This window comes from Podarcis raffonei, chromosome 16 (genome assembly GCF_027172205.1).
Source record: "Podarcis raffonei isolate rPodRaf1 chromosome 16, rPodRaf1.pri, whole genome shotgun sequence".
Lineage (NCBI taxonomy): Eukaryota > Metazoa > Chordata > Lepidosauria > Squamata > Lacertidae > Podarcis > Podarcis raffonei.
The window spans coordinates 30070338-30095584 of record NC_070617.1 but is presented as its reverse complement, the minus strand read 5'-3'; the positions used below and the strand labels follow the sequence as shown (position 1 = coordinate 30095584).

Here is a 25247-nt window from a genome sequence, read left to right as displayed (position 1 = left end):
CCACTGTAAGCAGATGGGTTTGATTTTACAAGGTAGCGGGGTTTTGTTTTTGGTTTTTTGTTTTTAAAGGGTCTTCCTTTATATTTAAAAGAAAGTTTGTGCTCCCCATGGTAGTAGAAAAGGGTTTTTCATATTTTATAGGCAAAAGCAAATGCAGTCTGCAAATAGCTCTGAGAGTGGAAGAATTTGTGACGGTCCATTCAAGACCAGGTGGACAGATGCTTCCAGTCCTCATATGTTCATTCATAAAGCCCAGAACCTTCTCCCTTGCCTTCACTTGCTCCCTGAATCCTATTTCTCTCCCCGCAACCCCCCTCAGTTACCATGATTATCTTGGAGTTTGGGGAAATCGTGCAGGTGCCATTTTGGTAAAGGACGTTATTACCATTGCTGCTAAAAGCCTAACTTTGTTCCTGTCCAGTAACTTGAACGAAAAAAACCCTAAGTGTTCTTAAACCGCATCATCTGTTTAGCTTCTTGGTGAAATGACAGGACAGGCTTCCTGAATTGTGGAAAGTGGTTTGTAGCTAGCTAAGATGTCTACAACAACGTAGAAGGGCTGTGTGCGTGTGCTTTTAATGCAAACAGGAAAAGCAAAGGTTCAAGTAGAGGCAACAAAAAACTCCTTATTTAAGGGCTGGAATGTTGGCAGCTTGTCACGCGGTCATAAGGTAGAATATAAACCATTTTTACTCAGGCTTTACATTCCAGAGGACCAGCAAACCAAAGCTAGGTGTCTTAAAACTTGAGCATTCAGCAACAGTAGCAACAAACTTTGTGCACTCCCCCCCCCCAATGTTTTTGATTTCCATAGTTTAGGGGGGAAACATGAGAAGTGTACCAACCTTTCTGAAGCCAGAAGAGGCCTCCAGGCAGGGCTCATTCCTGCCAAGCTGTGCAACGTAGCCCAATGGCCCCTCAAGGACCAAAGGAACCATATACACAAATCCATTTATTACAGAAAGCTGGAATTTAATCTGATCGTAATGCTTTGCATTTTCTCGTCGACACAAAACTGCCAGCCTAGTCATTCCTCTGCGTGCTTACGGCTGTTGCTCTTTTATTTTCCAAGGAGATGTACCCCACCACCACCACCACTGTTTTTTCGTTGCTGCTGCTGAAAATTGACCTGCATGCATTTACAGCCAAGGCCTCCAAAATGTGAAGTGACACCTACCGTCAGCGGCCTGGTGAACCGTCTCACTCGTCGCCAGGCTTCAGCCTCATCTGGGCTTGCATGTGAGCAATCATCTCCTGCATGCGACGCAACTGTATGGAGGCAGGAAAGGAAAGAGAATTCTAAATGCCCAGCACAATTTAAACAAGTTCCTAGCACAGTTAAAACAAATGCCATGAAAACCTATCTTGCAGGGTTCGATTTGGCCAGGGTGTTTGGTTTACCTCTGCTTTGTCAACTAAGGCCCTGGTTTTCAACTAGCTTAGGGGTGGGGGTAACCTGTAGCCCCTCCAAATGTTGTTGGGACACCAGTTCCTCAAGCCCACCAACCACACCCCAGCAGGGCCAGTACAGAATCTGGAGGGGCAGCAGGCTCATTACCTCTGAACTGGTGGGTTAGCCAACTGGTGAGTTGCCGCCTGACCTAAGGCATGTCATAACAGAAGCCCTAAGGCAGAGAGGTAGCAGTTGCGTTGCCCTATCCTGCTGCAGCCGCTTCTTGCATTTTATCGCGATGGCTCTTAAAAATTACTAACACTTAAACGAGCTGTAATTCCTTGTTTTATTATTTTCATAAGCTACCTTAACCGTAATTCATCAGAGATCAGGGATATAAAGACATTAAAAATACAAATAGTCAGTAGGGAAAGGAATTGATGGGAGAAAAGGCAGAGACGATTATAGGAACAGAAAATAGAGAAGGCACCCTGCACATCAAATCAACAGGACTGTCAGCCGTTTTACATATATAATATTAAATCGAGGCTATCAGGAGCATCAAGGCTATCCTCAGAAAGCTGCCACAGCTTCATCAGGGCATAAAACTAACATGAATAGTTAAGTAAGTAGCACATGAGAATCTTAATCTCACATTGGGTGAAAGATTCCTGCATTGCAATGCTTGTTTAACCTGGAGGTAGGCTGTCTGAATTGTGCATTGCTTTGTAACGATTTTTGGGTCTCTGGACCGTAATAAAGATTGATTGATTGATTGATTGATTGATTGATTGATTTCTGCATTGCAGGGGGTTGGGCTAGAGGACCCTCATGTTCCCTTCCAACTCTACAATTCAATGATTCTATGTTCTCTAAGACACTTTTTTAACAACAACCACAACAATCCTTTTCAGGCAGCTGGGTTTAGCTACCATTCAAGTTTCCCAAAAGGCTCCAAAACCACTGGATCATTGTGGGAAATGAAAATGGCAGTTAAGTCTCAGTCACCTAGCACTGCTCACCACTACCAGATACATTTTTTCCAGGGTGCTCGGGCAGAGGAAGGCACTTTGGCCAAAGCCGCCTCAAACCTTGAGCTGGCCCTAGCCAAAACCCCGCCTCCTTTCTCCAAGGGCATCAAGGCCAGTGGATGTGGTCTTTGCCCACCTCCCATACTGGCAGGAGCTGGTGGGAGTTGTAGTTCAGAACACTGAGAAGGCACCAGGCTGGTGGATAAGACTGCTGCATGCATTTATACACAAGACTTAACTTCAGTGACCCCTAACAAGGTTGCATTGACTGCACCCTCTTGGGGTGGGGGGACAAATTCCCTTTGGGAAGGAGCAATCGTTTTCAACACTCTAAACTGACAGTATCATTAAAACCCATCTGCTCAGCGGTGCCAGCAGGAGCTTTTCAAGGCAGACTGCTCATCCTACGTTCCATGTAAAGAACTGAAATGATCTGGCCTCGTGACATTTACCTTTACGAGGAAGAAACAAAGAGCCTCTCATAAATATTCAGGGCAGAAAACGAGCTCCCTTTCCCCTCTCTCCCTGAGAGAGAGAGAGAGAGAGAGAGAGAGAGAGAGAGAGTGTGCGTGCGCGCGCATGTGTGTTTGTGCATGCGCTCATGCTGGCTGGCTGGCGGAAAGTAAAAGCAGCAAGCTCAACCATCCATAGGAAAGGATGTCTGCTTCAACTGATTTGAAAAACAGGCCGAGGAAAGAGCACGTGAGCAGCCAGGATTCAGAGCCTATGTCAAAGCCCTGCTCAGGGCATCTCCACCAAATGAGACAGAGGCAGGTGACTGGTGGTGGACTGATGGCTCTGCTGATGGGGTCCAAAGGAAAGGAAAGCAGGAGTAGCTGGGAGGAGGTGTACAAGGCATTATCCAAGAGTCTTAGGGACTCTACTCTTGTGGATTTGGGTTTAATCCTATACCTTTTCTCCCCCCAAAGATATCCCATCATCCCTGAGCTCTGGCCTTGCTAGCTAGGGGTGATGGGAGTTGTAGTTCAACAACATCTGGGGACCCACAGGTTGAGAAAGGGTGTCCTAGATGAGCTACCTTCCCAGGTTGATGAGTCTCATCTGCCCCTCACTTCCCAGCACATGCAGAAAGAGCTTTCTTGACCCTTGGAGCCACCATCTGCCAGGGCCTGTCTTCGCTTGCAGGGGAAGCCCCTAACTCACTGAGGGTTTGAGACCCATCAACTACCCTCGCCTGGTTTAGCTGGCTAGTTGAAGCCATTCCTGGGGTGCAGCCACTGTCACATGCTGACAGCTTCTAGAAGCCACAGGTGAGAACCGAGTGCAAGGCACCTCCATCGTTCTGCCCGGACACTGAGGTCCAGATGGGTGGGGTATAAAGAATAAATTATTATTATTATTATTATTATTAGGCAGACAAACTAACCCAGGAGCGCCCCCCACCAGGGGTACCACCCCTCCCCTAACACCCCAATAATGGGACTATAGGGTGTATACAGTGGTACCTCGGGTTAAGTACTTAATTCGTTCCAGAGGTCCGTACTTAACCTGAAACTGTTCTTAACCTGAAGCACCACTTTAGCTAATGGGGCCTCCTGCTGCCGCTGCGCCGCCGGAGCACGATTTCTGTTCTCATCCTGAAGCAAAGTTCTTAACCTGAAGCACTATTTCTGGGTTAGCAGAGTCTGTAACCTGAAGCGTATGTAACCTGAAGCGTATGTAACCTGAGGTACCACTGTATTATAAAACATTCAAATAAACTGCATGCATTTCTAGTCATATACATCATGGCTACAAGCGGCTATTTATTTGACGGAGGGCATGTTTTGACTAGTTGTCCAGCACAGCTGAGCCACAGAGATTCCTCCCGTAGATCATACAAGGCCCTACTATGGACAAAAGGAAAGGAAAAAATAGGAGACAACCAGGACCGCTGCAGAGCCTGTCAGCCGTTTAGCCAACTAAAACTGAGAGAGACAGAAATAGCCACCTCTTAACTAATAAAACCCAGCAGAGGATTGTAGGGTGAAGGACCAAGAGAAGTTTCAGGGCCATGGAGAAGCAAATAACAGGAAGACGTTCCCACGATGCTAAATGCACTCTTTGGTATTCAAGGTATTTTTAACTAGCCACTAATCTCGCTGCGCACAGGCCAAAAAACCCACACACAATCAGAAGCCAGTTTTAATGCTTATTTTTTTCAAGTCTCCCGCGGGAAACTACTTTTTTCCATGGGACTTCTTTGGGCATCATAAAAGAGACATTCTTCAAGTGTGACAAGCTGCTGCGCTCTTGCTATTTATGGACAACGGTCCCCCCCCCTTTGTATTTAGAACAAGTTGAACAATAAAGGACACAAAATTATTGTCGTCGTCGTCCCCCCCCGAAAAAAATGAACAAGAACTTAGAAAACCTGAAAATAAGCCTTCTGGGGGGCAAGGCAGAGGGAATCTAAGAACTTTGAACAGACAACTCAGAAAAGTCCCTTGCTACATGAGAACCAATGCAGAGATTGGAAGTTTTTGCCCCGCACCATCGGTTATGAAAGACAGCAGGCCACCAAAGACTCACTGAAGCCAGTGTACTCATGCCCTATTCTGGGCTTCCCAGAGACAACTCGATGGCCACTGTGGAACAAGGGTGGCTAACCCCACCCTCCAAAAGGGCTTGGAACTGGACACTGAGATCCAGCTCTGAGGGCCTTCTGGAGGTTCCCTCACTGCGAGATGCAATGTTACAGGAAACCAGGCAGAGGGCCTTCTCGGTGGTGGCGCCTGCCCTGTGGAACGCCCTCCCATCAGATTTCAAGGAAATAAGCAACTATCTGACTTTTAGAAGACATCTGAAGGCAGTCCTGTTTAGGGAAGTTTTTAATATTTGATGTTTTATTCTGTTTTTAATCTGTTTGGAACCGCCCCGAGTGGCTGGGGAAACACAGCCGGATGGGCAGGGTATAAATATTTTATTTTTATTATTATTATTATTATTATTATTATTATTATTATTATTATTGCTGCAACAGCAGCTGCAACAGCAAGAAATATTTTTATTTTGTGAAATAAGCACAGTGCTCGTGTGGACACCTGTCTATTCAGCCCAGTTCTGTAACAGGGACAGAAATTTTCCCCACCCTGATAATCTACATGGATCGACTAAGGAGGAAGCGTGTGGATGGGCATGGGGAGCTCACACCCAATTTGGGCCATACCCAACAGTGGCAAGTGGCCCCTGGAGGGCTTGGCCAAGGATGAATGTGGCCCTCGGGCTAAAAAAATGTTAGCCACCCCTGCACTATAAGGCAGACAAATGAGAAGGCAAAGGCGGAGGAGTTGCTGTGGTCCATCCTTTCATGCCGGCAGCTTTTAAGCAGTTCTGGATTTTGCTAATGATAAGCCTTGTCCGTGCATTCTTTGAACACTTGCAAACACAGCCTGTGTCCGGGAGCAGATGTCCAGGCGCCACCCTCCCCCCTACTATGGATGTTGGTGAATTCTGATGAAAACAGAAACGGGAGAGGAAATTACCAGCGGGTTGCTTATTTGTCCCGTCTGGAACAGTAATAATCTACCCAGCAAACGCAATTGGTATTTGCTGTTGCAGTTGCTTCAGTCCACAAACAGTACATAAATACTTGCATAAATCACTTACATAATTTCACCATGGAAGATGATTAACATCGGTTTTGGTGGAAGATGAATTGCAGCAGAATGGAAACAGCGCTGCATGTGATGACTACACGGCAGAACAGAAAACGGTGCCTTCCTACATCCCTGTCCCCTCTGCCCCAAGAAGACACCTTCAGACTGGGAAATAACTTTGGAGTACAGCAGGCACAACAACCAAGGTGTGTCCGTTCCTCCTACACACTTTATGCCCACACTCTATCTTTTGAACTCACGGAAAGGACTACAGTCTGCCACAACTGGGGAGTCCCATAGCTTCTAATCACCAGGTTCTGATTGGCATGCATTTCTCAGAATTAGCAAGGTTATCTTCCTGACCCTACATCCTAAGCAGCAGAATCAAATCAACATCTCTCATTCATGCAAACGAGAGAAGAGAGTTTCATTGCACCTCAAAGATTAACAGATCAGCTGTGGCATGAATGCTTTGTGCAACTGTAAATGTAATAATCAACTGCATTTCAAAAAGCAAGCCCCCTAAACTTGTTAAAACCAGCAGAGTCATAAGTGTACCTTGGAGATCTTGTTGTAACGGACTAACACAGTCAATTCCTCCGTTATTCATCTTCTATCAGTGCTAATTTCTCCAAGGGTGAATAATTTCACTTCACATTGAACTTTTATATTTGTGCCCCTGCTCTGCTTACTGCTTCGTGTTAAATATTATCTTCTGGCTTTCCCAAATTCCTACATTATCTACTTATTTATCAGCCCTTGGGGAGTTGACAGCAGCCAAGTCCGTACCACATTACGCCCCCTTGTGGCTTCCTTAAGTACAGGCTTGTGTTTATTTTGGTTTAATAATCTGCAATATTAAAAAAAGCAACATTTCTAGAAATAGGGTATATAGTGAGGCCGAAGAGGGAAAATAGAAGTTGACATGCACACAGTACAGCCATGCGTGTTAAATTACAGAATATGTTTACTGCTAACTAAGCACTATTTCTTTATGAGCTGCTCTGCATTGGTTTAGAATGTCGGTTATTTTCCAAAACGAAGACCGCTTTAAGAAGCTAATGCAGCACAGAGCAAGAGAAAATGATTTAAGCTAGATGTATAAATGTTGAGCAAGAGACATAAGGTCAGTCTTCAGATCAGAGTGCTATAGGATGATACCTTCCAGCAGTGGCCTTTGAGACTTTCTGTTCTAGTTCAGTGGTAGCCAACATGGGTCCTCCAGATGTTCTTATACCACAACTCAATTCCTGGCCATTTGACATGCTGAGGTGGATTGATGCAAATTACCCAAGAACATCGAGAGAACACCACGCTGGCTACACCTCTGCGCTAGTTCAACCTTCTCCAGACGTTCTTCGACTACAATTTCCATCATCACTCCTGACCACTGGCCTTACCAGCTGCAGCTGATGGGAGCTGGAGTGCAAATACCTGGAAGGCACCAGCTTGGGGAAAGCTTACCTAACAAGTATATGATCTAACAGGTGAACATGCCAACATCTGTGGTGCCATGGTAGGTAAAGGTAAAGGGACCCCTGACCATTAGGTCCAGTCGTGACCGACTCTGGGGTTGCGGCGCTCATCTCGCTTTATTGGCCAAGGGAGCCAGTGTACAGCTTCTGAGTCATGTGGCCAGCATGAGTAAGCCGCTTCTGGCAAACCAGAGCAGCGCACAGAAACACCATTTACCTTCCCACCAGAGTGGTACCTATTTATCTACTTGCACTTTGACGTGCTTTCGAACTGCTAGGTTGGCAGGAGCTGAGACCGAGCAACAGGAGCTCACCACGTCACGGGGATTCAAACCGCCGACCTTCTGATTGGCAAGTCCTAGGCTCTGTGGTTTAACCCACAGCGCCACCCGCGTCCCTGGGTGCCATGGTAGGTGCACACAAACACACACCAAAAAAAATGTTGGTAGGACTTAATGTAGAAAAGTTGCTCTGTCTCTGGTGATGTGGATGAAGAGACCATTTGAAGCACATCTGTAATGGGCCTAAAGGCATGGGGAGAGAAGCACTGATGTGGAGAGTCTCCCTACAAAAGGTACAGATCCGAACAATGGTAAAGTGGCACCTTAGAGAAGCCATGGAAATGGCCAACACACACACAAGCATTTTCAACACTCTTAATGTTCAATCAGACATAAACAAACAACCCTATTAATTTTTTGTTGGGGGCGGGGGAATAGACTAATTGTTTGTAACACACAAGGAGGCTAATTGTTTGTAACACAAGGACAGTAGACTAACTGTTTGTAAGACACAAGGACAGTAGACATAGCATCCTATGGCACAGTGAAGACTAACAGGTCTACAGTAACTGAAGCTTTTGTGGACTGGCATCCACACTGATGGAGGCGTGGATCAAAAACAAACATAGGTGACATCTCATGGTTAGCAGTGGAGGCTGGTCCATAGGGTGCCTGCACCACTAACCTTAGTCTGCCCTCAGTATGCCAACGCCTGCTTCCTCCTCCTCCTCAGTCTCAGCCCTTGTAGAACTCAGCATTGAGGTAGATGACAACAAAACCAGAATGAGTTGGCTCTGCTTGTCATTGACTCTAGCTACATCCATTCATGCTCTGGTTCCTCCTACTGTTGGCCACCCTGCGGGTCCCAAATAGGCACCAGCCACCACTGGTGGCCACTGAGGAGCCATCTTAACTCTGAGAACTAGCTTGGATAAAGCCAATTTTGGCTTAGCTAAACCTAGCAGTAAGAAGGTCCAGGGGGCAACTCCTGTCCCAGAGCCCACACACTTGTGTGCACTTGCTAAACCATGATTTGGCCTACTGTGTCATGCAAAGTAGCTCAGTATGTATATATAGAATAAGATTGTAAACAGGCCATGAAATGCAAAAGACACAGCTTGTCATATTTCTATTTGAAGCTCAAATATCCTTCTTAAAGTGACCAAAGGAGGATAGCAGAAATGTGCTTGATGGCACCTTGAGATCCGCAGAAGGGTAGTCACACTACCAAGTCTGTCTATGAATATCCTTCTTTGCAGACACAACTAGTTTTGTATCTGGAGAAAAGGCATTAAAAGGCAGTTCCGAAAACAAAAGCCAGCTGCTGGTGGGAGGGCAAAAAATAAATCTACACATGTCCGAAATGATCTTGCAACACGGTCGAAGAAAGCAGGCAAGAGATTAATGGCTCCAACCAGCCAAGCACAGTGTCCTTTGATAAAATCCATAATGATTATTTAGCAGAAGTGATGTCTTGATAATGGTGGACCTGGCACCTGCCCAAAACTTCATCCCCCACCCCCACCCCCCGAGGTTATGTAAACCTTGCAAATCTGTAAATAGAACTTCAAGCATCATTACTGCTCAGAATGTAAAAACAGAAAGGGAAATTGATGTTTGTGTTCTCAGCAAAGGCCAAAGAATGTAAGCCCATTTCCTCTGGTTTGCCCCCTAACCCCCCAGTCCTCCCCCAACTCGACTCCTCAGCAGACTGCTTTGGAGATAAAGAGATTTCGTGCCACCTTATCTACACAAGACTAAGCAAAGCCTCTTCGGTCCTTAACAGAAATGACAGACAACAGGAATTCAACAAACATTTGTTTTCTTGCAATATCTGTCCAATCCTTCCCAACTTTAAAACAGCAGCTGTTTATGGCAGGCCTGTCTCACAAGGAGCTCACTCTCCAAATACAGCCAAAAGCCTTCAACGTATATTTGTATATAAATTCAAAACTAAGGCACAGAGGAGGTCACTTAATCCCTTCCGAAAAGAAACATTAAAATGCACTGGCCTCATTCCTGCAACGGAATCCCGGCTTAATAAGGCAGGATATACATGAGTATCATGCACCCATATGCCACTCCATTGCTGTCACTCGGCTTGAGCAGCAAACACACCACAAAGCAGCAGCTGACCACGGTTTCCCATTACGCACAGATTGGAAACCATGGTTAATGGCTTCCTAACAATTCCAAAATTCGAGAGTCAACTTCACTACTTACACTAATCTTTCTGGGTACCCAGATGAGTGCCTACCTGCTAGTTAGGACAACTATTCATGAAGTGGACTTATGCAACAAGACTTGGTCTGCTTCAATCCAGTGTTTGCAACCAAGGTTAGGAACAGAAGTAGTGTTAGCCACCAACCAGGCAAATTAACCAAATAGGGAACTAGACAAATCCAATGGAGAAGAAGGCTATCAAGAGCTACTAGCCATTATAGCTATGTTCTACTTCCAATGTCGGAAGCAAATAGCCTCTAAATATTTCTGGGAATCACAAGTGGGGAGAGCGATGTCAAGCTTGGGTCCTGCTTATGGGTTTCTCTTAGGCATCTGATTGGCCACTGGGTGTTCAGGATGCTGGACCTGATCCAGTCATGATGTTCTTCAGCTTCCAAAAGCTTTCGCCACAATAAATTTGCTAGTCCCTTAAAAGTACCGCAAGATTTTTTGCGGGCTTTGATACTTCACTGCTTGCATAGTGCACGGCACTATGCAAAAATGGGTCACCTCATGTCACAATTGACAGGCAAGCAGACCTGCTTACCTATCAAACTTGTTCTGAGGGAGGTGTGAGCAATACAGATCCAGCGTGCTGCCCAGATCCAGTTCCCCAGCCCCGATTTGTCCACACACAATTATACACGACATTCCAACCATAAGGTCTAGAAGTCTGCTTGCTTTCAGTTTTAGTTTTCATAATGAGACTTTCGGGAAAGTGGGTGTTGTGCCTACTAACACAAGAATGGGAGACCTGTAACCCTCCAGATCTTGCTAGACCAGCACTCCCATCATTCCTGACCATTGGCCATGCTAGATGGAGTTTATGAAGAGATGGCAGCCCAGCAACATTAGGGGGGCCACAGATTCCCCACCCATGTGGGGAATCTGCTCGCTGTCTGCACTAGTGGGTAGCTGTAGAAACAGGACAAGGGAGACATCCATCTCACCAAACGTCTTCCCATTCTTAATACACTCATCATATTTCATTGTACATTTTATATTTATACAACAAAGAGGCTTGGAAATACATTCGGGAGAGTTCAAGAGGGGGAAAGGACGGGTGGTTTGCTTCTCTGTTGTTTTGCTGACAGTTGCCAAATACCCTGGAACAGGGAAACTCAGCAGGAAAGAGGAGAGTCAACATCAATATTATCACGGCATCTTGCGTGGTAGGTTAAGCTAACAGCTGCTACGTTCAGCCAAGACTCAGACTCCGCTCAGAAGTCAAACTCTTGGCAAAGACTTTTTGAGAAATCCACCCAAGGAAAAAGCTTCTAGCCTCTTCCACATTTCAGAATCAGCACTGACGCCCCTATGTGTGGACAGCCAAAGTGGTGTAATGGTTAGTGTTGGACTGGAACCAGAGATACTCAGGTTCAGCGCCTCTGGCGACCGTGAAGTTCACTAGGTCACCTTGGGCCAATCTTGGTCTAATCTACCCCACAGGGCTGCTGTGCAGACAGAGGGGGAGGGAAGGAAGAACCATCTGCATTACCCCGATCAACTATGAGGAATGGTGGGATTAAATCTGATACAAACAAACATTACATTGTTCAGGGGAAGCTAGCGGGCTCAAAAGAAAATAAAAGCCAACACTCTTCCAGTTTACAAAGGCTTCCTCCTACAAGACCTCCTGCCATTAGTGGCCCTTGATAAGATCCTGCTCCATAAACTACACAAGAAGCCAAGCTTCCAAGAAATGTGGAGTGCAGTTTTGGAACTAATACCTACACAACCAGAAGCAGTGGGAGGGACAATGCAGGGAGGGAAATGTCTCCAGTGTAATAATGGTTGTTAATCTGGGACCCCCAAAATGGCACAAACCCTTATCTGAGAATGCAAGGCTGACACGCCAAACAATGAACAACCAAAATGGAAAAACTGTGATTAAAAAGGGAGGGGAACAAACACACAAGGGCTGAGGGAGGTAGAGGAACTGGGAGGCGGACAGGTAATAAGGGACTGCAATATTTTATTGTAACAATGTGAAAATCCTAATCAACTACAGTGGTATCTCGGGTTAAGTACTTAATTCGTTCCGGAGGTCCGTTCTTAACCTGAAACTGTTCTTAACCTGCAGCACTTTAGCTAATGGGGCCTCCCGCTGCCGCCGCACCACCAGAGCACGATTTCTGTTCTCATCCTGAAGCAAAGTTCTTAACCCGAGGTACTATTTCTGGGTTAGCGGAGTCTGTAACCTGAAGCGTATGTAACCTGAGGCGTATGCAACCCAAGGCATCACTCTATAGATAAAACAAAGACTTCCCCACTGATTAACTGGCGGCCAACTTCACCCAAAAACAAATTAACAAATTTGTCTTAGGCCTGGTTCTCAAACCTGAATCTAGGCTTAACCACTTCACCCTGATAAAATGTTCCCGCACCTTGTTGGGGGTCAGGGGTGGGGAGAAAGGGAAGGACTCCTACAGGGGGGAAACCAGCATGTCAAAAATTAATCTGGACTGCAAGCCTTTTTCTCTGCTGACACGCTAGCTTCCGATGTGGAAGGATTTACTTATTTGAAGTAAGGCAGGGAGCAGATAGATGGCTGTGACAAGTAGAAGCAGCCAGCAGTGGGCGCCAGATGCTTAGCTATCAAACAGAAGTGGAATAATATACAATGGGCCACACTTTTGGAGCGGGCAAGGATATCGGATACCGTGCACAGTTCTGGTGGCTGCACCACGAAAAGTGCATCATAAAGCTGGAAAAGGTGCCGCAAAGGACAACTGAAACGATTGAGAGGCTGCAGCTCCCTTATGGAAAAAGAGGTGCAACATCTGCAGCTTTTCATATTAGAAAAAAAGGTGAATAAGGTGCAGGGAGGCGGACATGACACAGGAGTGGTAAAATAGGAGTGGTGTGAAGAAAGCAGGTAGGCCCTCGCTCACAATACTAAAATTAGGGGATGATCCAATAAAGCAGAAGAGAGGGCATTTCAGGACAGGCAACAGGAAGAACGTCTTCATAGAGTGCATAGTTGTAACTGTGGGGTTCACTTCCACAAGGTGTCGATGGCCACCAACCTAGATGGCTTTAAAAGGGCAGGAGACAAATTCATTCATTTGTCTGTGCTTGTGTGTGTCTTTTTATATAATGCTGTTTTACTGGTTTCAGGTTGTGCTTTGGTTTTTTTGTGATATATAGTTTCTTTTTTTAGACTGTACGCCTCTTAGAGTTATTCAAAGTATTAAAAGGTAAAGGGACCCCTGACCATTAGGTCCAGTCGTGACTGACTCTGGGGTTGCGGCGCTCATCTCGCTTTATTGGCCGAGGGAGCTGGCGTACAGCTTCCGGGTAATGTGGCCGGCATGACTAAGCCGCTTCTGGCGAACCAGAGCAGCGCACGGAAACGCCGTTTACCTTCCTGCCAGAGTGGTACCTATTTATCTACTTGCACTTTGATGTGCTTTCGAACTGCTAGGTTGGCAGGAGCAGGGACCGAGCAACAGGAGCTCACCCCATTGTGGGGATTCAAACTGCCGACCTTCTGATCGGCAAGTCCTAGGCACTGTGGTTTAACGCACAGCGCCACCCACGTCCCATTCAAAGTATTAAGCGTATATAAATGCTTTTAAGTAAATAATGTGCCTCTGAATAGCAGTTGAAAGAGGACTATGGTGCTCAAGTTCTGTTTCTGTACTTCCTGGAAGCATCTGATTGGCCACTATGACAACAGGATGCTAGACCAAGATGGGCCTTTGGTCCGATCCAACAGGGCTCTTCTGACGCCAGAAATAAGGATTGTTCTCAAATGGTTTTATTTTTATTTTTGTTTGCGCTCATTCAGAATGTCATTAACTCAGCCGAGCGCCTCGCTGCTAATGAGATGTTAACTTAATTTTGCTCACAAGCTTACCTCAGCCTCCTTCTGCTGAAGGATCCTATCTTTGTCCACAACTTCTTCTTCAACAGGCCTGTCAGGTACAAGAAACGCACATTAGCATCACAAGCACTGAAGGACAAGAGTTCAGATCTTGAGCAGAAACATAATGCAGCCAAAGAGACAAATTGGTTTTATTAAAAATAATTTGTTCAGTTGGGGAAAAAGCCTAGCTCCTTTAATCAGACAGATTTTTTTAAAAAAGCTTACATATTTTCAATGCAAGTTCTTGCAAATATGCAGGTGGCAAAAACCGTCTTAGAAGAGGCATTTCCTCCTTTACAGGTGGGAAAGTCTCTTCTGGGATTAAGGCCTGCATTATCTAAAAACAGGGATGTTGTTAGACTATAACTTTCAACATCCCAGATCACTGGCCGTGCTGGTTGAGGCTGATGCAAGTTGGGAGTCTGGCAACATCTGATCTAAAAAGCAAAGAAATATGCTTTTTTGCTTCAGGACAACTGTTTTATTCATTTACCGACTGCTGCAGATGTAACCAATTAGAATTCAGACAATGATTTGACCCGAGTTTCCATATTGTAACCCTTCTCTAAAAATGCAAAGGAGGAATTGCCTTTCTGCAGTTTTCTCAAGCCCAGGCAGCCTTGCAGCTGTCACCTTCTCATTCTTCACCCTTGTTTTGTATAAGGAATTTCCTGGATTTTTACACCCTAATTCTGTCCTACACTTCAGTGGAGCCATTTCCTCTGCCTACCCCCCTACCCACACCCTATGGCACCAAGTTATAAAACAAAGAACCAGCCCAGACACACACAGTCATTTCCTTAACTAGAAATATTTCTGCACTCTCGCGCCGAGCGATATCAAAGAGAAACAAGATTTTTTTGTCAGGAAAGGCACAACACGAACAGAAAAGATTCACACACTAAAAACAGAATGGTCAAGGGCACAATATTCACACAGAGGGACTGAAGTGAGTTTAGAGTGGCATCAGGAAGAGGAATAAATACATTTTTTAGCCAAGATAATTTGCCTGGTTATATAAAATTAACACAGAGAGAAGGAAGCTAGGACATTCTCAATCAAGAATCGTTGGACTACAGTGGTACCTCTGGTTACATACTTAATTTGTTCCAGGGGTCCGTTCTTAACCTGAAACTGTTCTTAACCTGAAGCACCACTTTAGCTAATGGGGCCTCCTGCTGCTGCCACACCGCCGGAGCACGATTTCTGTTCTCATCCTGAAGCAAAGTTCTTAACCCAAGGTACTATTTCTGGGTTAGCAGAGTCTGTAACCTGAAGCGTATGTAACCTGAAGCGTATGTGACCCGAGGTACCACTGTACATTTCTGAAGGTTGAAGAGTCAAGCCTCACAGCGGTTGGTTCACACAGGCATGAACACCACTTGACTGATTCCTCGGCACTCAACAAGCCACAGCTGAATTAGAGAGTTATAACAGCATTGAACACACTAGATTTGAGAGGGCATTTAAAAGTTCTGCCCATATGGCGTTTGATTTAGTTTGGGGATGGTTCATTCAGGCACACAGATCTCAACTTGACATCAAGAGATGAACATGTGTGAAAACAGCCCTTTGCCTTTCCAGCGCAGTATGCAAATGGGGACTCTGAACGCGGTCCACTGTGACCATCTGCGCATGCTGTTTTAAAATATACGAGATATGTGCAAGACGTATAGGAATTGCTGTGAGATCTACGCATGAGACAGGGAAGGGGCCACAGCATTGCATGCAGAAGGCTCAGTCCCTAAAATATTTAGTTTAAAACACCAGAAGCAGACTTATACCAGGTCAGATTAATTGTCACCTATCGTCTACAATGGCAACAGTTCTCTAGGGACTCGGGCTTTCCCATATCCAGCTACCCAATCCATTTTAACTGGAGATTCCAGTGGCTGAGCCTGGGACTCTCTCTATGAAAAGCATGTGCTGTACTACAGAACTACAGTGTGTCACAAGCCTAGATTATGGATCTCAGGGAGCAACATCGGGAGAAGATTTTGGCCAAGAGTGTGGAGAGCTGTTGCTGGACAGAACAGGCATAACAAGGCTAGATGAACAAGTAGCCTGATGTAGTATAAGGCAGATTTCAATGTTCATATGCATATTCCCCATATCTATCTAAACGGCCCAAGTCAGATGGGCAACTTAAGAATAAAGTGTTGCATCCAAGGAGGTCGACCCATTTGCACATACCTAAAGACACCTCCAGAGGATCAGGGGAATCCCCAGGACAGATCTGGGGGACGCATGGGAGTGGACTCTCCATTGAGCAAGCGGCAGTGCTTGCGGAAACAAGACAAGTTTGGATACAACCCAAAGATTAAATCAATTACTGAATGAATACTGGGTGGGGGAGAGAGATGTGATATTTCACAAAGCCCTTAGCTGGTATACTTTCTGGAGCTTGCGCACGCGCACGCGCACACACACACCATCCTAGCTGGATCAGTGGTTTCTTCCCGTTAATTAACACAGAGGAAGCAATTTAAAACAGGAGCCCCTTCCCCTTGGTTTCCGTGTGTGTTTTCAGGCTAGGAAAAGGAAGGGAGAGGTTACGAGAATGAGATCAGCAGATACAGGAGTTGGGGAGGGGGTTGTTTCTGAAGCTACTTTTAAGAGCAAGGCTGGGCAGAGGCATAAGGGAGAAAGCACAACTCAAGAGAAAGACTCACTTGCCGGTGCGTTTTAGCCTCTCTGACCGGAAGTTTTCATAGTGCAAATCTTGAGTCACTTCTTGAAGATCCTGCATGTGGGTCCTGAAACGAGAAACACAGCTTTTAACTTCCTTTGCCAGGAGCTCCCGAGTCAAATTTTATTAAGTTAGGTTCATCTCTTAACTGGATAAAAAGCAGCATCACAGCCTTTACAGACATGATTCATGCCAATGCTTTTTTTCATGCCATGAATGAATGGTTTTCTCCATTTTTACTAACCCATAATAACTGAAATGCTATATTTTCTGTCTTTTCAATGACAAGATCCATAAGCTTAACTTAAATTTTAACCGATTCCAAACTTCAAGTAAAAACAGACAGTATTCTGTTCCTACAACCCACATCCTCAACAATTCTCTACTGCCGTGCTACATATTGGTAAGCTTCACACAGGTCCACCAGCTTTAGAAAAATATCTATCTGGGATGTTTGCTTAAATGTGGTGCTAAGAGGAACGTCCTAGCATGGAAAGTGTCATATGTGAAGGAAGATGGGAGTGTGGGGGACCGCTTGACCTACAGACACAATAAAATACAGAATCTGAACCTCCACCTTACTTGCAGAAATAGTCTTCACTATCACTGTGGCTTCAAAGGTGAAACAATCCAGCAGGGGGAAATCTTTGACTGGAACTTTACCAAGCCAAGGATGTATAATGGAATCAAATGCCACAGAATTGTTGTAACCCACAAAGCCTGATTAATTCAATTACCCTAGGAGGAATAACTCAGACATTATTAAGAGTCACACAGCTAAGTAGCACTTTTTGGATTATCAACCCTAACATATTCCTGGAATTTTACTATATTTAGTTTCTCAGCACTTGCTGCAAGGAATGCTCCGCTTGACTTGTTTCAAATCTTTTTTGGTACAATTGCATTGTTAGAGGAGATAACATGCATTAGTCAAGGTGCGTGTACATGTGAGATAAAGAAATCTGTACATTGACAAGGAAGCTATAACATATCTTGTGGCTACGATTCAGAACAGATACACATTGCAGAATAAAACTAAAATCAACTTCAATCTCTTGCAAAAGCAAATATTGAAATAACTCAGATTCCAAGAATCCCCCTTGCCAATCAGAGCTGCAATATGATCAAGATGAATTCTGAAACATCCTGACATTTCAAATTTAAATTCCTTTAAGGATTTCTGCTTCCAAATATGGTACATTCCAATTAAAGCAAATCAGATTTTAAGCAAGCCACCTATTTCCCAACAACGTATTTTTATTGATTATTTAGCCAAGGAACAAAAGACAAAATCAGTTTCAGTATAAAGAAAGAAGCAGAGTTCTCACATAAACCTTGCAGCTAAGCAGGCGAACATGTTTTTGTGGACAGTATGTACAAGAGGCATCTCTCTCTGACAAACACATTTTGTTAGAGATGCCTGTAGTTTAAGACTAAATAAGGGACTCTACTTACACCAGCATGGTGCGTAACTTCAGGAAATCATTGTGCTCCGGATTCTCGACTTCCACCACTCCCCAGGGATACAGGCGACCTCTGATCTTCTTCCCTTTCACTTCAATAAGTTGGTTGGACCCAATCACAGCAAAAGGAATGCTAGCCTAGATGAGTCAATAAATTCCATTTTATAAGATCATCAATGAATAATGCCGATGGTACGAGTCAACTTGCCACTTAATATACCCTGACTGTTCAAAAGTCTTGGCACAACATTCCACAGAAATCTCCACTTTCATTTATGTTGAAGTGCAAACTTTTAACTCATGGGTAGTTTTTTTATTAAAAAAAATCATTGGTATATTACTTTTTTGCAGAGGTAAAGGTAATTTCTGCTACAGGCTCAAAAACTGGAGTTGTGAGATGTTGGCAATGGTATTATTTCAACTACAAAAATGGGAAGTAAATATGCCTTCCTATATGCAATAATTATAGCAAAACTAACACCTACATGAGGAATACATTTAAATTAGACAAATGCCTAATTTAGCACCTGTTGATGTTGAACCCACCTTCAGAACTCGGGTCTGTTCTTTGAATTCCTCGTCCTCATCAGAATCTGCATCAGGTAATTGGTAAATCCTTATGCCATGTTCAGAAATCTCATCTAAAACCTATGGGTGCAGGCAAGCAAGAGACAAAAACGCAGGGGCGATTTTTAGTTACATTCTACATTAGGTGTACATACATGAATTCTGAAAGCCTGCGGTGGTGCAGTGTGTTGAGACTTGGATCTGGGAGACCAGGGTTCAAATCCTCGCCCAGGTATGAATCTCCCTGGGTTACCTTGGGCCAGTCACTCACTCTCAGTCTAACCTATCTCAAGGTGTTGTTTTGGGGATTACCGTATTTTTCGCTCCATAAGACGCACTTTTTTCTTCCTAAAATGTAAGGGGAAATGTCTGTTCGTCTTATGGAGCGAATGTGTGGTCCTTGGAGCCGAATTGCCCAGGGGCAAAAAGCAGATCATACTTTTTTTTTTTGAAAAAGGGAAGTGAGTGTTGAAACAAAGCCATTGATCGTTTGCCGATTGGGGAGAGAGATATGGGACGCTAGAGATAAAGGAGGCTGCCTGGGAGGGGAGAGATAAAGACAGCAAACTTGCAAAGGGGGGAAAACAAGAAAACTAAAGCAAAATCACGCACCCACTGTTGCGTGGGGCCTCAATGGCGCAAAAACGCGGTTACAAAGCACGGATCCACATGGATCCTCAGGATTTTTGCATTGGGTTACCCCAAATTCACCATCACATGTCTGTGGCCACAGCATGAACCACAAAAATCATACATCCACTGTTTCGTTCAGAATATATTTTTTTTCTTGTTTTCCTCCTCTAAAAACTAGGTGCGTCTTATGGTCAGGTGCGTCTTATGGAGCGAAAAATACAGTAAATTAGAAGAGAGGAAACAGTGTACACCACCTTGAGCTCCTTGGAGAGAAAGGTGTGACATAAATGAAATGATTACCATTAATAATAAATTGTATTCTTATGTTGTTGCCACTCAAACCCCAGAGCTTGCATTATTTCAGCTATTAAGGGATTTGTTCCTAAAGCACTGACCTATTCTTCCATTTTTCTTACACTCCTTCGTGGTGATTAAATTAAATTGATTGCTTCCACTAGCAAATGCCACTAGATTGCAATATGAAGTTACTGTTTAAACACTATCCCTCGACAGAAAAATAGTTAAGAGTTATTGATTGGGGAGCAGGGAGTGTTTGGTAAAAAAATAATGAAAAAATAATTTTGCAACAGGGAATGATTCGGTTCAGCACTGCAAAATTCAGCTGTTATTTGGGAGGGGAAGTAATCGTGACGCACTTTGAAGCTTAACAAAATTATGAATCGGCGTTTCCTCCCGCACAGAACCCAAAAGACTAAGATAATTTTCAATTGTGTAAAATCCAGTAAGCCTCCCAAAGGCATGATTTTGAAGGAACTGGGATTCTGGAGAGAAAACCCAAGACATCCAGAGAAAATCCTGACTTGTGAAAGGCAAGTAGTTCTTGTTCAGACAACACTAAAAGGTAAATGTAAAGGAACCCCTGACCGTTAGGTCCAGTCCTGCATGACTCTGGGGTTGTGCACTCATTGCGCTCTATAGGCCGAGAGAGCTGGCGTTTGTCTGCAGACAGCTTCCAGGTCATGTGGCCAGCATAACTAAGCCGCTTCTGGCGAACCAGAGCAGTGAACGGAAACGCCGTTTACCTTTCCGCTGGAGTGGTACCTATTTATCTACTTGCACTTGACGTGCTTTCGAACTGCTAGGTGGGCAGGAGCTGGGACCGAACAACGGGAGCTCACCCTGTCACGGGGATTCGAACTGCCGACCTTCCGATCAGCAAGCCCTAGGCTCTGTGGTTCAGACCACAGCGCCACCCACGTCCCTCAGACAACACTACCTTGAATTAATAAGCCATTATTTACTAAGCTGAGAACAAGTAGCATGTCCACATGGTCCCCGCTGCATACCACATGGTGTTGTTTCTATTGTGGTTTGTGCAAACCACAGTTTCCTGAATCTCTGGTTTAATTTTGACTTACTAACTGGGATCAGATTCTAGATATATATCCCTGGTTAGTAATCAGAGATTAAGCCACAGTTTCCTGATTTGAATGGGAAACTGTGGTTTAAATGCACCACGACAGAAGAATCAACGCCAGTGCACAGGTAAAGAAATGAAGCAGGGGTGATGGGCCGAATATGGTACATCTGATGCTCTGAACCAGCCCATTCAGCCAGAATGGGATATTAAGAATGGAAAGGGTCAGTGGTCAATAAAAGCACTAAAAAGGTTCCCCAATAAAGACTTCACAGAAAGGGAAAGCAATGGAGTTGCTCTACGGCCTTCCGCACCGTCATGCATTAAATGAGATAAACAGCCAACAACATCCAGGCTCAGTCCACCAAAAAACCCAACACACTGGAGAATGAAACGTATTCTCTATGCAAATCTCGGTACTTCCTTAAGGAGGCATGCCTGACACAGCTTGGTTTTAAAGGCACAGCATCTCTAGCATTTGCTACACAACAGAAAGTCAGTCCCAATGCAGAGGAGCAGGGTGGCATTGCAGCTCGCCTTTCACCAGAGGCACGGAACAAGAAAGCCCATTTCTCTGGGCAGAGATCTTAGCGATAAAAGAGGAACAATGGCGGGAAAAACCCAACAAGGGTGCTGGAATAATATATCACAGCTGTTCAGCCAAGTGCTTTCCTGAAAGGGGAAAGGGGGGGAGCAAATCTCAAGGAAAAACAAACTGCTTTTCATATTCCCAACAATGAAGCAACATTTTGCTGCTTCGGACATCGGTTTTATTGGCCCCAGGAGGTTCTGTGGTTCCTAAAGATTAGCATTCCCCGGGGAAATGTGTTAAGAAGTCAAAATCCAAGGTTCCCTCCCTCCCCCCCCCCAAATCCCCATTCTCATGTAATCATTCTTTTGAGCAGATTTCCTCTTGCGGCTTTGCAGCACACATCTTGTGAAACTGCCCTCCAATTCTTCTCGCTCAAAAGAAGGGTGTTTTTATATTAAAAATGAAAAACGAAGTTTGAATTCCACAGAGTCAAAACAGGAATTACACCAAGCTGGGTTTCCTTGACAGAAGCCCCACAACTAAGCTTTCTGCTTATTCCAAAAAAGAAAAAAAAAACTTCTCCACAATTCAGGACAAAAAACAAAGCCCAAAAAACCCCTCGCATTACCTTAGATTGATTGCCAAATGGCAGAGACATCTAAAAAAACCTAGCAAAGGCTTCAAAGCTCCATCAGGAGAGGCAGATCCTGATCCCCTGCCTTGATTACAGATTTTGAATAGAGAGATGTTTTTTGAGTTAGAAAAATATACAGTAGCTAAGCTTTCAAAGCTCTGGATCAACATTAAAAGCATTCAATCCTGGTTAAGCTGCTGGTAACAATGGCTGGCCCAAGCGGACCAAAGGGCTAAGATGTTTATATTTATTTGTCCTTTAAGTGCTCCTTATTAGGCAACGGTTTTGTTGCAGCTGGTGTTCATTTAAAGCAGCGGTGAGGAACCCCAGGCTGGGGGCAGGGGACAATGCAGCTCTTGAACTCTCCACCAGCCCTGCTTCACACCCCAAGTGTTTTAGGGTGGCTGGAACGCATTCTCAAACTCTGATCTTTCCTCCTGCTTGTCTGGAGGACAGGGGTGGATGATTGTGTGTGTCTGTGTGTGTGTGTGTGTGTGTGTGTGTGTAGAAACCAACCTACAAAGGTAAAATCTGCATTCATTGCTCCACCCACGTCTGCCTCTGGTCCTGCCTGCCCCCCACCCACATGTCCCCACCCACACTGGCTGCCCAGAATGGCATGCTGGCTGAATAAGGTTCTCCATCTCTGATTTAAAGCGAAACAAATAGCAAACATTTACAAGTGTGCATTGTTAAATCTAGACTAAGGGGAATAGTTTCAGCACGTTTGCATTATCAGACAGCAGCCTGGAAAGAGCTCTAGCACATTATACTTTTTGCAACTAATTGCTTAATTAACTAATAAGGAACAGGCAATTCCATCTTTATTGAATCAGTATAAAATCGTGGCGCAAAATATATAAATACCAGTGTACCTTTGAAATGTAAACACACCCCAGGCAGTTCCATCAATCAAAATGCTACTTTTTGAATGAAATGACTTACATAAAACAAGTTTGATTCCCACCCTCCCATGATTGTGAAGATCAACAGTCCTTTTCTCCCTTTTAATGCAAGGGAATTTAATTGAAGAGTGGTGTGTAAATGCTCATGATAAGGAAAACAAACAGCTTGCTTTGGTTGTGTTTATTCCTTCCTCCTCACCCCCCGGATTTATTCATTACCTTTTTGAAAAATGAAGAGCAATTAAGAGTAACGCTCAATCCTGCCCATTTGACAGACTAAAACGTGCTGTCCGATTAGCAGGAGAACAGATTGAACAAAAATATTTTTAAAAAAATACAAAACACAAAAGATGCAGGTTTCAAGTGCCATGTTAGAAGAGGCACACCCCCTTCTGCACCAGAAATTAAAGAGAACATCTAAAATGATGCCCATAATAACCAAATTATGTCATCTGAAAACACAGAGAAAGTATACTCCCCCCTCCTCCTTTAGAACAGGTGTTTCTCAGCTGCCTCCCTCCTTATGCCAGACACCCTGTAAATTTAATTGATGGGAAGCATGAATGAAATTCATTACGGAATAAAGGTGGACTGCACACATTCTTAATATAATGCAAGCAGCCTTCTACTCGGCATTTGCTCCGGGACTGCACAAAACAAAACAAAATCAGTGCACTATCTTGATTCAAAATGGTGTCCAATCATAATTTTTTTTAAAAAAAGTGATATCAGGAACCATAATTTGGTTATGGGATCTCAAGAGGTGTCCAAATGCATAGCAAACAGATACACAACTTTCTAAGGCAAAAAGCAGATACAAACTCATCGGAAACAGGATGTGGCATTTCGTTTTAAAAGCTTATACATACATACCCTTCTTTTCAGTCTCTCTCTCTCCTTCAGTGTCAGAGTGTCTGCCTTGGCAATCACAGGGACAATGTTGACTTTCCCATGAAGTGCTTTCATGAATTCTACATCCAAGGGCTTCAGCCTGTGTATCAATTATGGGGGGGTGAAAGGAAACCTCAATAATTATTAATGGAGTCCTGAGTGAAGATATCCTTGGCAGCATCTTATGGATCATCTGTTATGTATCTAAAGTCAAAAAGATCTCAACAAGCAGCAGGGCCTTTGCAAATGCAGCCCTGGAACTCCAGAACACCCTTTCATGGCTGGTTCATTTATCTCCCTCTTTAATTCCACAAACAGAATTAGTCCTCTGCTCTTGTGGTTAGTCCTGCTGCTGATATTGTTTTGATAACCACTGGGGGGTTTTCTGGAGAGGATCACCAAACATTGCTGGACCACAACTTCCATCGCCTCTGACCTGCTTATATACTCAGTAGCTTCTTAAGCTAATGTTTTCAATACCATTGAGTAATTTTTAAAACGAACATTTCTCCCATTGAACTGCAATCCCCCAAATTTAGATCTTGGTCTCTAACACTCACCTGCCATCACATCAATACAGTCATACCTTGGTTGCCAAACCCCTTGGAACTCATATGTTTTGGCTCCCGAACGATCGGAAACCAGAAGTGAGTGTTCCAGTTTTTGAATGATTTTCGCAAGCCGAACATCCGGCACAGCTTCCATGGCTTCTGATTGGCTGCAGGATGCTCCTGCAGCCAATCAGAAGCTGTATCTTGGTTTTCGAACAGTTCCAGAAGTCGAACGGACTCCCGGAACACATTCTATTTGAGAATCAAGGTACAACTGTATAGCCAGCTGGCTGGGACTCATGGGAGTTGCTGTCTAGCAACTGCTAGAGGGCCACAGCTTCTCCCCATCATTGTTTTAAAATGTTCAATATTTTCAATATTGTTATTTCAGTTGGGGGCAGGAGGGTGTACACCATTTTTAGAGTTTAAGCTGAAGTATAACTCTTGTAAGTTAAAGAAAGTTCTACTTTTGCTGGCAACAAACAGAACTTCCAAGACCCAGGTGAAAAGCAAAACTACTTACTTCAAATGTGGGTGGCTGACATGCTTAATTAAACTTTCCATTTACGCATATTAAATGACATAGTTATTACAACTTCTAAGTTTCTAGATAGTCATCCATTTTTAATATGTACCCCTGACAAGTTTTAATAGCAAATCCTCTCTGAAATGGAGGTCATTAATCCCAAAGATGATTTTAATTGAGTTGGCCGACTGACAACAAAGAAACTTGCTTTGCTTGTAAGGTGGTTAAATCTCTCTGCTGGAATTTCCCCAGCGGCTGCTTAACGGTGAAAAAAAGTTCACCCTAGAATGCAAATCTTTTCTTACCCGTGTCCAAAGGGGGATATGAAGTAAAAGCAGCAATGAACTCTGTTGTCTACAATATGGCGCCTATTGAGGCCGCTCTCGTCATGGAGGTACCTTTCAAACTGATTGTCAATGTAGTGGATGATGGTCTTGAAACTGCAGTGAGAGAAAAGGGAAAAGGAGGAACTTGTGATGAGACAGGTTTGCATCCACTTGTGAAATATTTAGCTTCTACTTCTTACTGCTTCTTCTCTAGAGCACCCAACCTTCAAGGCATTCAGAGCATGCTTCCTCACACTCTGTGCCTCCCATTTTTTCTTC

General features: G+C 44.2%; 2 protein-coding genes across 2 annotated transcripts in view; one reads left to right on the top strand and one right to left on the bottom strand.

Moving 5' to 3' along the window:
- The window catches only part of C16H22orf39 (chromosome 16 C22orf39 homolog), a 191844-nt gene that overhangs the window by 46329 nt on the left and 120268 nt on the right, over positions 1-25247 (top strand). The gene's annotated exons all lie outside the window — the stretch shown is intronic.
- LOC128404030 (septin-2) overlaps positions 1-25247 on the bottom strand; it is a 59464-nt gene that overhangs the window by 10795 nt on the left and 23422 nt on the right. The window contains exons 6-12 of the mRNA XM_053369284.1: positions 24948-25082; positions 23548-23665; positions 18572-18673; positions 18018-18163; positions 16546-16629; positions 13865-13922; positions 1178-1269 (exon numbers count right to left, since the gene is read on the bottom strand). Coding sequence (XP_053225259.1) covers positions 1201-1269; positions 13865-13922; positions 16546-16629; positions 18018-18163; positions 18572-18673; positions 23548-23665; positions 24948-25082 — 712 coding nt within the window. The 3' untranslated portion in view covers positions 1178-1200. The remainder of the gene's footprint in view (positions 1-1177; positions 1270-13864; positions 13923-16545; positions 16630-18017; positions 18164-18571; positions 18674-23547; positions 23666-24947; positions 25083-25247) is intronic.